The sequence below is a fragment of the Musa acuminata genome, chromosome BXJ2-9, assembly GCF_036884655.1.
Source record: "Musa acuminata AAA Group cultivar baxijiao chromosome BXJ2-9, Cavendish_Baxijiao_AAA, whole genome shotgun sequence".
Taxonomy (NCBI): Eukaryota; Viridiplantae; Streptophyta; class Magnoliopsida; order Zingiberales; family Musaceae; genus Musa; species Musa acuminata.
The window spans coordinates 14,744,341-14,762,868 of NC_088346.1; the positions used below are offsets into that span (position 1 = coordinate 14,744,341).

The window sequence follows — 18,528 nt, forward strand, 5'->3', positions numbered from 1 at the left end:
GCTGCTTTCTCGAACAACAATGACGAACAGCATAAAGAATGATCATCCAAATGCATTTTGATAACATCAACCTTAATGCTGGTATAGATGTCCAAATGAAATCACATTTAAAAGCCCAACAATTAGGGGAGTAAGAAGTTTCAATTAGACAACATGGAAAATGGTAAGGAGTTCCAATTAGGGAGTCAGTCATTAAAAGCCTATCAATAAGTTGAAACTTTCAAGGAATATTTGAATCGGTCTAAGATGAAAAACACAGCTTTTTCTCTTTTTGAAAACTTTAAGTAATAATTTTTTGATATTTTCTAGATAAATTTAATATTTTAAGGGTCAAAATCAGTAAACAAAAAAATTATTTTAAAAACTTAAAAATAAAAAAATATTTATCAAATAGATATTTCATATTTCTTTTTAAATATTATTTTTAATATATATATATATATAATTATTATATTATTTTTTTACTTTATAGGTAATATTTTTTATATTTATTATTTACATTTTTATTATATTTACTATATTATAATTACTTTATTTTTATATTATTATTTTTTAAATAACATAAATTTATATATGTTAATAAATTATTAATATAATTTATTTTGAACTGATCTAAGTTTTAGATTGATTAAATCAGTTAATGTGTGAGAATTATTGAAAATGAGGGTGAGAACTTCTCAAAATTATGAATTTTTTTAACGAAAATTTACCTATATATATATATATATATTATTTCAAAAATCGGGGTATTTTTGTATTAGATATTTATTGAATTCGTGTAGCAGCTTCCTTCGCATGGAAGCAGCCCCCGCTTATTTCTTCTTGGTTCGTTCAAGATGGCCTCCTCCTCGGGGTTGTGTACGGTCTGCTACAATAAGGAAGAAGAATTCGCTCCTCTGTGAGGAGACAAACGATCCAATCAATAATATCAAATCTTCCCACAAAAGAGAGACCTTCGAGGGATTAACTGGGTGTCATGTCAGGTGTTGGGGGCGACGCGGAGCCGGCGAAGCTCCTCCTGCCCTACCTTCAAAGGGCCGACGAGCTGCAGAAGCACGAACCCCTCGTCGCCTACTACTGTATTACCATTCGATCTCCGATTCTTTTTGGAATAGTTCGCGTCCCTAGTAACCCTAAGATTTGTTCCCCTTTCAATCGTTGTTTCGATTGGTTGGTTGGCAGGTCGGTTCTACGCGATGGAGCGAGGGCTGAAGATTCCGCAGAAGGATCGAACCAAGACCACCAACGCCCTCCTCATCTCCCTCATGAACCAACTCGAGAAGGTAGGTTTAATCTTTCTCCTTCGTCATTCTGTTTAATTGAATGATTCTTTTTCATCTCTTTATGCTGTGAATTCGATCTTGCGAAGAATCTCATAGTATAGAGTTGACTCCTTTCTTGTTGTCTGTTGATTGATTCGAGTTGAATTTCGTGTATGTTAAGGTGCATGGCTATTTATTTGTTCCCTTTGATGGTGATGATGTTGCTGTTCGAGCTTTAATTAGAACGATCAGAAGTTGTCTTCTTGCTCGTTTTTATATTTCTGGACTAAGATTTTTGGTCGCTGAAGAACATTAGGGCAACTTTTTGCCCGAGGTAGGGCTGAAGGGCATACATGAATTGGCAGCTTTATATTTTTGGTTTCTGTCAGGCATGCACCTTCTATTTGGGAAGATGGAAAACATTATGAAACTAAATTCAAACAGTTTAAATACAGTGAATTTGGGAGCGTTGTATGACCTTCAAATACCCTCTAGTATGACAAGAGTTAGTGTTTTATAAGGCATTTACAAAGCCATCCATGATTTATGAGTTAGTGTACAGTTGTCTTATGGAGCACCAGATCCATAAACTTAGTGCCACGGAAATGGGAACCATACGATGGGTCCTTTGTGCTATGAAAAGAAACAAGATAATAAATAGAAGAGGACCATGAAGATTGTTGTTGAGATAAAACAAGACTATCAGTTTTATTAATGAGGTGATATGACTTCCGTATGTTGTAGTAATCACGAAGGACAGAAAAAAGATCAAAGAAGAATTGCCTAAGAATACAAGCAATCTGACACTTGTATTAGTTGGTGATACAATTATAGGAGATTTGAATGGTTATATGGGGAAAACATATGTTGAATATAAATGAGTGCATGGGGGCTATGGTTATGGGGATAGAAATGAAAATGATGGTATGATTTTAGATTTTTCAACTTCGTATGATCTTATAATTGTAAATATTCACTTTAAGAAGAGAGATGAAGATTTGGTTACTTATAAGAGTGGTCACAGACTCACAATTATAGCCAAATAGATTTTTTTTCTCACTAGAAAGGTAAATAAAGTTATTTTTAAGAAATGTAAAGTTATACTCGACGAAAGTTTGATGAATCAACATAGGTTGCTGATATTAGATATTTATCGTAGAAAATGGAAGAAGAAATTGATAATTAAAAAATTTACTAAGACTAGATGACGGAATTTTAAATATGATAATGTAAAGAGGTCTTTAACAATAGGATGGAAAGGGAGGTGACTTGGAACTTAGACAAGGATAATATTAATATTATTTATACTACGATGGCTAATAAGATTATGAGCTTAACAAAGAAGATTCTTGATGAAACGAAAGGTAGAGGGGTAACTTAAGAGAGAGTTGGTGGTGGTGCGAGGAAGTTTAAAAAATAATTTTTACTAGAAGATCATGTTTTAAATATTGACAAAATTGTAAAAATGAGGATAGATTTAAAAGATACAAAAGAATCTAAAAAAAGGCTAAAAAAACAGTTAGTATGACAAGATATAAAACTTATGATAATTTTTATAATAAATCAGGTACTAAAGATGGTGAAAAAGATTTATATTGAATTGCTAAAGCTAGGGAAACAAAGTGTAAGGATTTAGGTAATATTAGATGCATTAAAGATGAAGATCAAACTACATGTTAATGATGATGGAATCAAGAAAAGGTGAAGAAATTATTTTTATAAACTATTTAATGAATATTCCACATAGGAATTAGCTTTAACGATAAATAATAGTGGTAGATTTAATAATCATAGATTTGTTTATAAAATTAGAGCTAGTAAAGCAAAAGACATATTAAAGAAAATAAAAATAACTAATAGTGTGGGACCGATTGGTATCCATATTGAGGTCTCAGTGATTTAAAAAGCACTATGCGCCAAAAGGCGTCAAGATCCAAAAACGCCCGAGGCGCTAGGCGCTCGCCCGAGCGAAGCGACGTGCTAAAATATAAAAATATATAATATAATTAATAAATATAATTATTTAAAATTTTAAATAAAAATATGTTATTAAATTAAGAAAATCTAAGATACAAAATCAAAATAATATATTATTAATCTAATAAATATAAATATTATTAGTATACTGTTAACAGTATACAGAAGGAAAAGAAGGAAGAGGAGTGTAAGGGGGTGCTGACTGAGAAAAGAGGAAGCGACAGCGGCAGCAGGAGCGGGAGCGGGAGTGTAAGGAGGCAGCAGCAACAGGAGTGGGAGTGGCGACAACGGCAGCGAGCAACGGGAGCGGGAGCAATGAGCAACGAGAGCGGCGACAGCGGCAACGGTAGAGAGCAGCGAGTAGCGGGAGTGGGAGCGGTAGCGGCAACGAGCAGGGTTAGGGTTGGGCAGCGACAGCTGATATTGGTGCTTTAGTTGGTTCGATTGAACCAACTAAAGCACCGGAGATCGAACCAGACCTAAAACGTTGGTTCGGTCGCCTGGTTTAACCTAGGCGCTCGCCCGAAGCGCCCAGCGTCTGGGCTCGGGGGAGCGCCCAGGCGGCGCCTCTTTGAAGCACGCCGCCTGGAAGTGAAGCGAGGCGCTCGGGCCTCACCTCGCCTCGCCCGAGCACCTAGGCGAGCGCCCGAGCGCTTTTTTAAATCACTGTGAGGTCTAAAAAAAATTTAGAAGACAAGTGAGTAACTTGGTTAACTAGCTTATTTAATAAAAGTATGAGATTTATAAACATGCCTAGTGAATAGAGAAAGAGATTTTTAGTGTCAATTTACAAGAATAAGGATGACATACAAAATTGTTCAAATTATTAAGGAATTAAAATCATGAGCCATACTATGAAACTTTGTAAAAGAGTTATCGAAAGTAAGATAAGGTTTAAGACAAATATCTCTAACAATTAATTTAGTTTTATGTTTGGACGATCAACTATAGAAGCTATTTATTTATTAAGATAATTATTGAAAAGTTTTAGGAGAAAAGAAGATATGCATATGGTTTTTATTGACCTAGAGTAAGCCTATAATAGAGTTCCTAGAGGCTTAGTATGGTGGGTTTTAGAAAAGAACGGTATATCTACTAACTATATGGATGTTATCAAGGATATGTATGATCTTGTAGCTACTAGTGTTAGAACTATAGGGAATGTGTCTAGTAAGTTTTCTATTATCATAGGATTATATCAAGAATCTCCATTAAGTCACTATCTTTTCACATTGATAATGTGTGAACTGATTAGTCATTTACATGATAGACCTTATTAGTGTATGTTATTCGCTGATGATATTATATTAAGTTGATAAGAGCCTAAGTGAAATTAATTATAAATTTGAGCTTTGAAGACAATCCTCGGAATTTAAAGGTTTTAGATTAAGTATGATGAAAACTGAATATATGAGATGAAATTATAGTAATACTAGGAATAAACTAGCAAATATAGTTAAGTTGGATAAATAAGAATTTTCTTTAAGTAAAAACTTTAGGTATCTTGGATCAATTATTTAACAAAATGGAGAGATCGATAAAAATATTATTCATAAAGTGAAAACATGATGGTTAAAATAGCAAGGGGCATCAGGAATCTTATGTGATCATTGGATATCTTTCAAATTGAAAGAAAAATTTTATAAAACAGTTGTGAAATCAACAATGCTTTAATAATCTAAGTGTTTAATAGTTAAGAAACAACATATGCAAAAAAAATAAAAAATTCATATTGTTGAGATAAGAATGTTGAGATATATGTGTAGAGTTACTAGGAAAGATAGGAAAAGAAATACTTTTATTCGTAAACAACTAGGTACCCCTTTGATAGGGGATAAGATGAGAGAAAATCGTTTAAGATGGTATAAACATGTGTTTAGGAGACCTTCATATGCGATAGTCAAAAGAGGTGAAATGTTTAATGTTAGTGATACGAGGAGAGATGGAGGAAGATTAAAAAGACCTTAATAGAAACCAAGGTTCGCAATACCGTACCGTATCGATATTTCGATTTGGGCTCGGTACCGGTATGGTATGGTGTACCGGTACGGGACAGTCCGCGTACCGCTGGCCTGTCGGACCGGTACGTACCGCCCGTATCGGGCGGTATGATTCGGTATGGCAAACACTGATAGAAACTATAAATAAAGATTTAAGTATTCTAAACTTTACTAAACATATAACTTTTAACAGATTTCAGTGGCGGTAAAAGATTCATGTAGTTGATTCCAAATAATTGGGACTTATGGTTTTGTTGTTATTATTGTATTAGTTGGTAGTACATCCTCAACAGGGCTGAATGTCAGAGTAAAGATTTGTATCCTTGACATAAATAGGTTGTAGCAAATCTTTGATGGCAGCAGTAGCATTCATTGTTATGCTATCAGAATTATATTTTTAATTGTTTTTCATTGCTTTACTTGCAAATTCCTTTCTGCTAAAAAAGGGTTCTGTGTTGACCAGTCAGCAAAATTTTCCAATTAAACACTGTTAACATCATCCAATTAAACATTGTTAACTGTAATTTGTGGAATATGGATATTGTAATTTTTGTATTGATTAAGTCTGTCTCTATCATTAAGCTTTGTTGTGTGGTCCATGTTAAATTCAACTTTCACCTTTTTCTGAGAGAAAACTAGGCAAAAGTGACCATCTTTCACCAATTATGTGTTACTGGTTGTTTCCTGTTAATCTAGTGCTTCTCTAGCTGGCAATGAAGAATTTAGTTTTACATTGATGGTTTGCATACTTGAAGACAATAACATTTGCTAATAGTCACCATTTAAGATTCATCTGAAAATTTTAGTACTAATTTAAATGGAGATTTCTTTTTATTGATGCAAGATCCTGTAACTTCTCACAGGATAAAAAATCATTAAAGTTAGGGCCGGATGACAACCTTTACGTGGAGGGATTTGTATCTAATCTTTTTGCAAAGGCAGATAAACAAGATCGTGCTGGGCGTGCTGTCTTGTATGTAAAACAACTTGTTGTGTTTCGTTGTCAATTACAAGGTTTGCCGTACTGGACTGTACCGCCCGGTACGACAGGCCAGCGGTACGCGGACCGCTCGTACCGTACCGAGCACTGTAGCAGTGTACAGTACACTGTAGCAGTGTACAGTGCTCGGTACACCTGGGTGTACCGAGCGGTATACCGTACCGTACCGGTACCGAGCCCGGGTCGAAATGCTGGTACGGTACGGTACGGCGAACCTTGGTCAATTATTTAACATAACTAGCTAGTGTTTTACAGTGTCATGAGTGTAGGCAATATAAATGAGATATAAATGTTACAGGAATACTGCAAAGACCTTTTATGCAGCCAGCATCTTTTTTGAGATTTTGAGTCAATTTGGTGACCATCAGCCCGATGTAAGTTTTTCATCTAATGGTAATTTAAAGTTATCTTGATCTGTGATTCAATTTGAGAAAGTTGACTTATGTTGGTCATGTTGCATTTTCCAGATTGAGCAAAAACAGAAGTATGCAGTTTGGAAAGCTGCAGATATAAGGAAAGCCTTGAAAGAAGGCCGGAAGCCTGAACCAGGCCCTCCTGGTGGTGATACAGATTTATCAATTTCCTCGAGCCCATCAAGCAACACATATGTATGCATTTTAAGTTGCATATGATATACCTCATTGGCTGAGCAAATAATACAGCATGCTTCCTTTATGTGAACCACAACCATATGTTTGGCAAGATAGCTTATTTTTTCTTTTGCTCTCTTTGGTGTTCTGAAGTTTTTTTAAGTGTTCATATCAGAAATTGATAGATTTTAATTCTCACAAAGAAGAAAATGTTCTTAAACATTAAAAAAATCATTATTCGTATTATTTAGATCACATTATTAGCATCCACATACACCACTAAGCTTGCCGAACTCAAATAGTTGGGGTTTACGGGTTTGTTGTTGTATACACTACTGACAAAATTTTATAATTTAGTACTGCATTCTGATTTTTGCCGGCTTCATGAGCTTGTATCGGGAATTGACAGGATTTTGCTGCTTTCAAGGAATTTGTTTTTAAGTGGCAAAGATAATGTTATCTTTTTTCAGAATACATTGTTAGTAACTACATAAACCAGTAAGCTTGACAAAAAATAGCATTTAAACTTTCATTTGTACTTGAGTCTTGGATTTATTTATGTCAAAGGATAAATTAAACCACTGGTCCATTAACTTTGGAGCAAATTTGGATTTAGTTCCTGACATTTTTTTTTGCCAAATTTTGCAAAGTAGGTCAGCTGGAGTGAGGCTCATCATATGTATTGCCCCTTCCACAGTGCTATACTTGAACAGTGTTTGCCTCAGTATGTTCTGTATAATAACTCTTTTCTCCAGAATAGGAGAAAACAAGCATTTTGAACATAGCATATAAAACAGCCAAAAGTTAGAGGTCCTTTAAGGTATGTTCTGTTAAGATATCCGAGTTAGTTAGTGCATTGTTGCACAAGTAATAGATCTCATATTCGGAGTTCATGTGTGAGCATCATGTACACTTGTAATGAAAATTTCTTTCATTATTTTTTAAAAAACAGCCAAAAGTTAGAGGTCCTCTTAACATGCATATGTAACTCCCCAAAGTGATGAAGCTAATGAGGATTTTGTAAGATTCTGCAGTAGTTAGACTGCAGATTTTTGAATTTTCTTGTTTTGTATCATGATTTATCTCTGTCAAAACCTTGAATTTTTTTTTATTACTATTCTTGTTATAAAAGAGAAATTGTTTAAATGGTCTACAAAGTCTCTTCTCATCTTTTTATCCTGTGCTAGGACCTGCAACCAAGTGACAGTTTTCCATCCAGCCAGAGAGGTGGTGATGCATCACCTCATCATGTAGATAAGGTCAATGTGAGCTGCTTTTCTTTCTGCCCAAAGGGTATTGTTGAAACCTTTTCTAACAGATATATTTTTTTTCTTCTGCCTCTACAGATCATAGGAAGAAGTGAGAGCTTTGCAGGTAGCTACCAAAGTGCCAACTTATCATCTCAGGATGCTGATGAGGTTACCATGCAGGGTTTCGGTCAACCGCCTGCGACATCATCCTCCTATGCTAGTTCAGATGTTCACCACCTTCAACAGACCAGCGGGCCTGAATATTCTGCTTACTCTCAACAATACGATCATCATTCTTACAGAGATGAGCTCCAACATATGCCTCAAAATAATCATTCAGAAAACCCTACTCCTCCATTTCCCTATCCTAATTTTCAGTCTTATCCAAGCTTCCATGATAGCACCTTCCCGTCTGCCCCCACTCATCAGCCTTCTTACTACCATGCCCATGATTCTGCGTCCTCTCACCAACCTGCTCCTGTTTCACATTATGCACCACCAGCACAGGACAGTTCTGGCAGTGTCCACGAGAGTCATGTGGTACAAGCTCCTCTATCGGCCGAGAGATACAAGTATGACAGCAGTTATCAGCCACCTGCGGAGAAAATTGCAGAGGCTCATAAGGCAGCAAGGTTTGCTGTTGGTGCACTTGCATTTGATGATGTCCCTGTTGCGGTGGATTTCCTTCGGCGTTCTCTTGAACTTTTGACCAATCCTTCAGCTGAAACCCATTAGTTTGTATTGTATTAGGGTCATTTACTCTCTCTCGTACTTTTGACCAATCCTTCAGTTGAAACCCATTAGTTTGGATTGTATTAGGGTCATTTACTCTCAAACCCCAATTCTTCTTATGTTCATGATGTCCCTGTTCATGGCATGTTTCGTCATCAACCCGACTTCCCATCTTATCTTTGTTTGATACATATGCATCACAGTTTTTGTTAATACTATGAATGATGCGGAAAAATAGATGGATACTCAAGGCTTATTCTCTACTTGTATGGTCAATCAAAGCTTGTATCTTATCCATCTTCTTCTATCTTTTGGACCATTTAATACACAAGTGATGATTGGAAAAATTGTACACATGACAAAACATAAAAAAAAAAAAAACCCAATTCATGTATATATGTATATATATATATATATATGTATTTTTAGCATAATGTTGGAGCTCGTGTACATAGAATACTGTACAAAATAAAAGAAAAAGCTGAAGGTATATAATGCTTTCACAATCACACATTAGTACTGAACATAGAGAAAGGATTCTACTTCAATCTGCACACATTTGTACTGAACATAGACAAAGGATTCACTTCAATCTGTATGGTCGCTTTGAGTGTGATTGAAAATTACAAGGAAGAGATCACACCAGTCGTTTTGTTGAATGCTACATCAGAGCATACAATCATCATGGAGTTGGCAGTAAGGATATCTGCATGTTGCAGGGTGAAACCGTGGACAATCGGCAGAGGAAACCCATTCCGGAGATGCGTGTTCACATATGGCACGAAGACTGTGTTCAGGAAAACTCGCATTACTCCCTGCATCGACATTAAAATCTACTAAGTGTCTTTCCTTAATACCAATCGCTTATGACAAACAATTAGCATAAAGTTGAACGTGAAAAACAGACGAAGTGGAAGCAATGCAAATTTCCACATTACGTTAAAAACTAACAAAAGTAACAATAAACATCAGATAACTCTCCCCCAAATTTCAAACCTTCATATCTTAACCAGGAATGCTCCACCGGTTTGTGTAAACTGTGAAATTAACTCCAAGTAATAAGAACCAGAGTATGCACGATGAACCTTCTGGTGAAATAATTATCCCATTTTTTTGGATTTTGATGCCCCATGAAATGTTTTAAGACCATAGGAGGACTCCTCAAGTTCCATTTACGTAGAACATTGTGGTTTTGGCGAATTCGACATGAGCAAATGAATATTTAGTGGTGCTCGACAGATTAATTCAGTTTTATCTCATACTGTCAATATGATGCATAGTACTGATGCAATACATGTGGTATCATTCATCTCTTGAAAAGTAAAAATCTTGAGGACCATGCTTAGCATGGTTTTAACCAAAATGAGACTCTCTTTGTCTCAAGATCGCAAATGACAATAGCCAGTCAGAAATTCATATGAAAACATATTTCTAACAAAAATCCAGAAAGAAACTTCTGAGCTACAGAAGAAGAGTAATAAGTAGATCAACCATACCTGGATAAGATACATATGAAAGTTGCCTACATCACTCCACTTCAGAGTAAGGGTGAAGTCATCTAATTCAACTTGACCAGCTAGATTATTCCCTGATATCTCGACAACTCCTGAAACGCTAACTAGCTGCAACAAGACAAGCGACAAGTACATGGAAGCAATCAATTTTGCAATGCTATGAAAGAACATCAATATTAAAAACCTGCAATCATCAATAAAAAGATTTAACTTAATTGCACTCGTAGGATCCAAGGAAGAACCCTGGCTACCAGCGCAAACATTCATATTAAATATTAAAACCTGAGGCATCGCAAAAGCATCAGCAGTAGTGCATATGTGTATGTGTTTCGTGTAGACGCAAAAAACATTCCTAACAACGCCTGCAGCTCGACAAGCTGGATTATATGCAGTAATGTTTTAGTTGTAGTTAAAACTTAAAAGTGTTATCCTAATACACATTGTGATCAGCAAAAAGCAATATAAACTTATAGAAAGCTATTCAAATTGACAATGGACTGTCAGTCAGGATCAAGCTTCATAGAAACAGATTTGTTATCCATACTATTACTTTCTTCAGAGGGGATGACAAGTTGACATAAATGCTCAAAACTCTCCATTTTGTCCACGAACCATCTAAAATGAAAAGGTTCATAACAGAATCAACAACTAAACACAAACCTTGTGATGCATATAAGTAGTGGTGTAGTTTTTGAACCAAAGAAATAATATGGTTCACAAGAATATCCCAAGATGCATTTAACTACTTGAGTTCATCGAATCTTTGCCTAGCCGAGCTGTTGCAATAATAATTCTGTGCTTCTTCAGAAATGCAATCCCCTCTGGCACTATAAAAATGATACCATTTTATAAATTATTTTTATAAGTTTTCAAATATCAACAAAGGCAATCCAAGTCAAAATTTTCTTTCTTTATACTTGCATTAGCTCTAAACTTGGTGATAGTATCAAGGTTGCTCAAGTTCAAAATCCTTTCACCATTTGAGGTTAGATCCCCCACTGCTCATATAACTGGACTGGTACATGTGAAACTCCTTAAAGATGAACCGAAAAATGTCTATATAGAATACAATATAAAGCCACCATTCCAAGACAATCATAAAGGAGTAGAAAAATGTATGAAAAACTATGACCCTTCAACAACAATCTGTTTTAGATAGCACTACATACGAAAATATAAAAAGAGAGTTCAATAGATAATGGGCATAGCAAAATTTCAAATATAACATGATCAAGTCATGTTGGTTAGATTAGGTCATGAAACTGTATTATCAATTACCTTGTTCAACTTGACCTAGCTCTTACCCATTTCAACAAAAATAGGATAACAATTTGTGAACAAATTATATGCCTCTCTGTATGAAGTAAAGAAGAATATATATAGACGTATTGAAGTCACCTATTGTCTAAAAGCACTAAGACCAGTGTATAGCTCTAGCATATATACATACAGAAGCATTAATGTATACCATGCATTAGATTATAATTAGCAGAACCGACATCATCTATAAAATTTGCTTAACGATCAATTACCACTGATATGCAAGCAACAGGAATTGTCTTACTGCCATCCAAGACATCAATGGTCATGTCTAAAGAAATAGTCGCCCCTATTTTTTGTGGTGTAATCCATATGCCCGGTGGAGAAGTTAATGACATATTCAACAGCATGTCATCATTAGGGTACTTTTTGTACAATTGGGGAATAAGATACTTCCACCTAGCAGTGTTCAGAAAAGACTGATCAGGTATTTTTTCCACAACCCAATGCATCACTCCTGCCTAAACCAAATAAGAGAAAAGTATTAGCACAACAGTGGAAGCAATCAACATGGAAGAATACAAACATCAGCTTTTTCAGAAAGAAAAGCTATTTTATTTTTGCTAAAATTATTTTATTTACAGCACTAAAGCCACATGGATGATTATAACAAAACCAAGTTTTGATTTGTATAATGTGCCATTTAGTTAAAAAAGGAAGGTCCAATCCATGAAACTCCCATAAACGCAGAACGGTCAATGGATGCAATCTTATCCTTACAAGTGGAAAGATTGTTTCTATGCTTGTAACCCTGAACAATCAGGTTTATCCATGCCACTGTATTGTAGTTTAATTAAAAATTAAGTTCCCAGCACAATTATAATTGTTCAAACCAAGGATTGAAATATCGTATCGTACCGGAGTTTCGACGCTCACTCCGTACGGTACGTTACTGTATACCGAGTGATATACCGTTCGGTATACTGCTCAGTATATATATATATATATATATATATATATATATATATATATTCCGTTCCGTCCGATAACGGACGGTCCTTGTACCGATCAGCTGACGGACCGGTATGTACCACCCGTACCAGACGGTATTATTCGAAATTGCATACCTTGGTTCAAACTTATTATTAGAACAGTCCAACCGTCCACAAGATAATACATGAGAGCAAAAACTCCGCAAATGTCTGGAATGAAGAAAATTGTTAGCCATTAGATTGTGTAGAAGTCAAACAAGGAACCCTTTGGAACCTGGTTTTGTTGATAAAAATATAAGGACTTTCTGTTTGGGAATAACAGTCAATTCTGAACCACTACCAAAAATGATACAGTGTGAAAGCTAGTAAATGCTGCTACAAGCTCATAGATTCACCAGCATAGAACAAAGGCTGTAGAAAATTAACCATTTCTTCCAAATAATTTATAGATATTTTTTCTCTTTAAGCCAGGACATGAAGCACTTTTCTCTAGCATTGTCAACTACCAAAAAAACCAACAAATTGCAAGTGTAGAGTACAAAATGAGTACACATTCTTATTATACCTAATATGTGCCTTTTTATCATGGACAAGAAAACCATAGATACATGGCACACAACCACATGCTTCTTTGTGACAATTCTAATATTTGTGTGTTTGATATGGTCTGAAACCAAAAAAGAAGTATTATGGAACTTCACATAACAATCAAATGTCTTTCTTATTAAATAAGCATGGCCCAAAAATTTCCTCAAGTGTCTCTACCTACAGGCAAGGTTAATCAGTGATGTAAGAGAAGGTTACCTGGAAATAGACGTCAGATGCTGAGTTAAATACAGATTCATCCAATGACATCCAAAGCATCTTTTGTGTCCCATCACAAGAATGTGAAAGTTGTGATGTCTTCTGAAAGTAACCACGGGCAGAAGTTTTGTCCAGTGAAATGAATAAGCCATTAATATCAAACTCAACAGAAAAATTTGTGAAAGTCGGGTCATTCACAAATGTGACATTTAGAGCAGAAACTTTGTCCACATCAATTTTGTTTGGAACAGTTTTCAGCAATGAATCAAGCTTTAGTGCCCCTTCATTTATCTTCTTCACAATTGCATCCTCTACAGCAGATCTGATCTGATCTGCAAAAGCATTTAGAAACCTGGAAAGTATGAATGGAGCAGGAAGATATTTAGTCAAAAAGGCTGCCTGACATGGAAGAAAAGAGCATATAAAATTACAAAGCAGACACAATAGGTGTCAACTGATCTGATGAAAGAGCATGATACAAGATTGACTCAAGTTCAATTTTAGATGAGTTTATATCAACTTTACTTCTGAATAGAGTCAAACGTTATCTATTCATTAAGCTGCAAATACTTCAGGACATTTTTTTCATACTCTGTTCAGTGGCCACTCAAAGAAGCATTTTGCGCCCAACATCTACTTGTTGTTGATGAGAGTTAACTTCGGTAAAGAATTAGTTAAAACAACTATTATGTAATCAAACTCATGCTTTGAATGATCAAAGTTTCTCTTTCAGTATAATTTTGCATGCCACAAATTTGACTATTTTTGCAAAGTTCTGTTGGGATGGACCCCTTTGAAATTAAATTTATGAGCTAAATCTCCTTATGTAGATCTTGAAGAGATTGATAAAATTATGAGTTTTACTCTTTTCACATCTCATAGTACAAAGCATGATTGATGTCTGATTAGAAACCTATATGTGACTGCTAGGAACAAGTGTAACTTCAGGTGATCTCTTTACTTCCTCTGGCTATTTCTCTCCCTCTCTCCTTTTTCCTTCTAATCCTCGCTCTCCATGATATCACTCATACTAGTACCAAAAATATAAAAAACCCTTTGTTTGCTGAATTCATCAATTGACCATCCTGTTATGTACATCAATTTCCATACAATATCTAGCACCGCACCTCCAAATGTTTTCCAATTTCTATCAAAAACTCAAGTGAAAAATAATGTTCAAAACCTTAAATCCAATCAGACACATGATTTCGTAACCTCATAGTCCTTAAATTGGTCCCATTGAAACTGGGCTAAACACCTGAATTCCATCCAAGCATGATTTTGAATAGCAAACTACACTGAAAGTTAAAAATTAAAATGTGCCTGCTAACTCGTTTAGAGTACCAAAGCCTTTGTAGCACTCAAAGTTTAGAAGAAGTGTCATCATTTTCATGATTCCACATTGGATCCCTTTGAAGAAATGCCCTACATTCCACAATGACTTCTCTTATTTTGGCATGACCAAGGAGTATTCATTCGAACAGATAACAAGTTTTTGCCCAAGAAACCTGAGGCCTATTGTGTAATCATAGTATTAACTCTAATTTGTATAATTTTTAGCCTGTTATTCACTACTTTATGCTACATTTTGATTGAGTGATTTAAAATTCATGAGTATGTTGGAATTTGTTTCGTAAGATAAAATGTCATTGATTCTCAGTATCAACACAACTGATTTTTTTCTTTATCAGAAGCTCATTATCTTGAAATCACTCTAAGTAGAATAAAGTCCTTCATTCTCTCAGACTCTCTACAAATGAATAGACACTTGCATCTCATAAGTAGGAATATGAAGAAAGTAGTATGTACAAGACACTTGATTTACAAATGTGATAGTTCATACTTCAGATCCATGATTATAAATTCAAGAACAGTGGAAGAACATGCAATTCCTGCTGAAGCCATGGCTACCTTCAATTAATCAAGTTTGACTTCAACCAATTAATTATCTTGTTATATCTCCCTCCATGTGAGACTAGATGATTAAGATGAAAATGATATCACCAACAAACACTATAGCAAACATCTTAGAGTTACTTTGGAAATTATATCTGTGTAAAGGTACAACAAAGGACGTAAGAACATATCCAATCATTTGAAACTATCAGTTTATAAACTCTAATGAAGTTTGTCAAAATACACCAACATTGCATTTTATTTAATTGTCCATGTTTAGAACAATAATTACAAGATGTCCACCCTTTATTATTGTAGAATCAGGTCAATGTTCTATAAAATTAGCCAGCTTCATCAAATGGTCTTGGATTTATTACCTAGGTTCAATGTAAACTTGTAGTAACCAGGTTTATACTGTGTTCGGAAAGAAAAATATATCAGTAACAAAACACCATTTATTTGGAAAAAAAAATATCGGTATTAAAAAAAGATTACCAAACAAGAAAAATATATTGACTGATCAAACACAAAACAGATCATGTAACATAATTGGTTTCAATCCATGTATGTCCATCGATGTATCTCACATACCCTTGGTAGAACCAAGAAGCTCCTCCATTCAAGGTTATGACAAAATTTTTCATGTAACAACCACATTGTGTAACAGACAGTTCCAGTGTCCCATTTTTATTCTCCATGGTCATGGTTAATCCAACTTCCATGCCTTCAACCTTGCTTCAAAAAGCAGAAAAAAGAGTGGTGAATCTAGAATGTGCCAGCTTGCAAATCATAAAAGAAAAGTCCTAGTTGTCAGAACAAAGGAAGACAATCAACAAAACCAGACATCAGCTCGGATATCAAAAAAGAAGTAATATACTTGTGAAAGAAAAAAAAAATGACATACTAAAACTTTAGAAATACTGATGACAGTAGAAAAAACACTGAATGTTACTAGTTAATGAGATATTACTGCGAGCAAATTTGAAGACGAGATTATGCTGACCAACTGAAAGTTTTCAAAGAATCAATCAGAAGTTTACTGCAGCACACTTGACAAAAAAAATGAGGAATCGATTTTGTCGTAGTTAGATATGTACATCCACATCAATTTGACTTCTCTTGACTATCTTCTACAAACTACACAGTAGTACATTTTACGCAATGTCAAGTAGGCAACCAAACAATCAATTCATGTTAAAGTATACAAAAGAATAAACAGCTACAATGCATCAAAGTCCAATTCTTAGACACCATAACGACACCAAAGAGCAATCAGTGGGGTAATACCTGAATGAACGCGCCCCCTTTATCGGAGATTTCGAAAGGGACAAACCAAGTTGTGTAGGAATAAAACCAATCCATGCTCAAGTTAGCCGTGGTGCCGGAGGCGACGATGACGATCCCGGACTCCCCAGGCTGGACCGTCGACGAGGAGACATGGATGGCCTCCAGGGTAATGTTGGAGGCGACCATACGGACCACGCCCACGATCGGGATCCCCACGGACTTCTCGATGTCGCGGATGCGGAGCGAGGTGAGAGTCTCAACCGCCCGCTCGACGAGCAGGTCCTTGGCAAACGCGAGGCCTTTCTCGGAGACGACAGCGGAGATGTAGGCGTCATCGGATTGGAGTCGTAAAGTGCTCGAAGAACCTAATGAGACCGAGAGGAAGAGGAGGGAGAGGAGCAGGCGGAAGAGAAGGGGCGACGCCATCCGGGACGAAGACCACCAAATGAGGGGGAGGAAAAGAGGCCCATTTTTATTTCTTTTTCGGAAGGTTTTAAAAAGATAAGTATAAGAAATATGGTGGGACAATCCATCCAGGGTCCAGGAATTCTCTCTCATCGAACCGTCAGTCTGAGATATGGACCCGCGACAGTCAAACGAGTAGAATGCCTGAATGGCGTCTGAGCTATTACAGGAAACCGATCGATGCGAGGAATTGCTTGCTAGATTGAGTTTGCCGGTGTCTGGTTGTTGCTCCTCGTCTCCTTTCTCTATTATTGGGAGCAAGAAAACATCTCCCGACCCGCGTGCATTCGTACCCGCTCTCATACCCTGTCATATTGCACTATCAGAGGCCCACAAGAGTGAGGGATTTAAGACCGGTTGCGATGCATTTATTAGGTGTTCGGTACTTTTGGCCCCTTCCATGTATCGTGATCAGCTGTTGGGTAAAATGGGAACGCTACGGTAAGAATATATTTTGGAAGGATTAATACGTCATTTTATCATAAAACCTCCCAACAACAATCCGTCCGTCGAGTCAAAACGTATGTTTCGTGGGTCACCGAATCAACCGCATACGGTTGATTCACTGCCTTCAGATGCGTGCAACCGCATTATAACCTGGGTTTGATGCGGATTCAAGATTCACACCCGATCCGATAAGCGTATCGTCCTAGGTAAGTTTGATAGAATTAAAGCAGGTAACTGAATTAACAGGTACTTATTAGGATTGTATCCGTGATAAGCCACAGCTAGCTCTCCAAGCCGCATAGTTCGTTCTGAGATATGGAACACAAAACTAGCGTCCTTGCACACGTAGTTGAGATATGGAACACAAGTTTAACGATGGTGTTAAAGAAAAAGGATTTGAGAGAAGAATAAGAAAAGGGAGAAAGGGTTTTGCCAAGAAGATGACGAGAGTTTTGTTCTTGACAGTAACGAGAGAGGCACAAGTCCTCTCCTCCTCTCTTTCTCTATTATCTTGTCAGGCTCTACTTCAAATTCTTTATGCTTCCCATGCACGGCGACTAATATATTTTTATTTCTAATAGGTTGTACATTAATATGACATAGTAATGACTAATGATCCGATCCTTAGGGAAGGGTAAATACTTTTACCTCTAATTTTTCCTTCTCATGCATGGGTTTCGAATCTCGAAAATTAAACTAAAGATTTGAAAATCTAATCCCGACAACATTGATCGAATCCAAACTCGATTATCATGGGGCCCAAGAAACCCTAGGCCGAGAATGTTCCCAGTCCTCCCCTCTCACTTGCAGGCCGGCCTCCGTGTGATCAACATTGTCCTCATGTTCTTGGTTGAAGAATCTACCTCTCTCTCTCCCTCTCTTTCTCGGTTTCTCAATGCCTTCAAATGTGTCGGTTAAGCCTTGAGTTTTGATGACTTATTTTCTATGCCTATATTATCAAGGTTCATGTTACATAACTACATTAATTGGGCCTATATCAGTAATTAATTACCTTGTTTTAGTTATGAGATAGATTATCGTTCAAGTACGAT

General features: G+C 36.2%; 2 protein-coding genes across 4 annotated transcripts; one reads left to right on the forward strand and one right to left on the reverse strand.

The window, feature by feature from the left end:
• The first annotated feature begins 791 nt into the window (after window positions 1–791).
• On the forward strand, window positions 792–9,074 carry LOC135623255 (protein HOMOLOG OF MAMMALIAN LYST-INTERACTING PROTEIN 5-like). 3 transcript variants are annotated; one of them, XM_065126007.1, is made up of 7 exons: window positions 792–1,079; window positions 1,183–1,283; window positions 6,103–6,212; window positions 6,538–6,613; window positions 6,707–6,847; window positions 8,017–8,094; window positions 8,176–9,074. In XM_065126007.1, exons 1-7 carry the CDS (start codon window positions 977–979, stop codon window positions 8,812–8,814), a joined length of 1,248 nt encoding a protein of 415 aa, XP_064982079.1. In that variant the 5' UTR covers window positions 792–976; the 3' UTR covers window positions 8,815–9,074. The 3 variants fall into 3 exon arrangements, with proteins under 3 accessions (XP_064982079.1, XP_064982080.1, XP_064982081.1); XM_065126008.1 differs by having other exon boundaries at window positions 8,017–8,088; XM_065126009.1 differs by lacking the exons at window positions 6,103–6,212; window positions 6,538–6,613.
• Window positions 9,075–9,280: 206 nt separating this feature from the next.
• Window positions 9,281–17,030, reverse strand: LOC135623254 (putative BPI/LBP family protein At1g04970). The gene is made up of 6 exons (XM_065126006.1): window positions 16,565–17,030; window positions 15,869–16,008; window positions 13,382–13,733; window positions 11,858–12,106; window positions 10,308–10,433; window positions 9,281–9,626 (listed from the first exon to the last, which is right to left on the reverse strand). Exons 1-6 carry the CDS (start codon window positions 16,988–16,990, stop codon window positions 9,435–9,437), a joined length of 1,485 nt encoding a protein of 494 aa, XP_064982078.1. The 5' UTR covers window positions 16,991–17,030; the 3' UTR covers window positions 9,281–9,434.
• Between the last annotated feature and the right edge of the window lie 1,498 nt (window positions 17,031–18,528).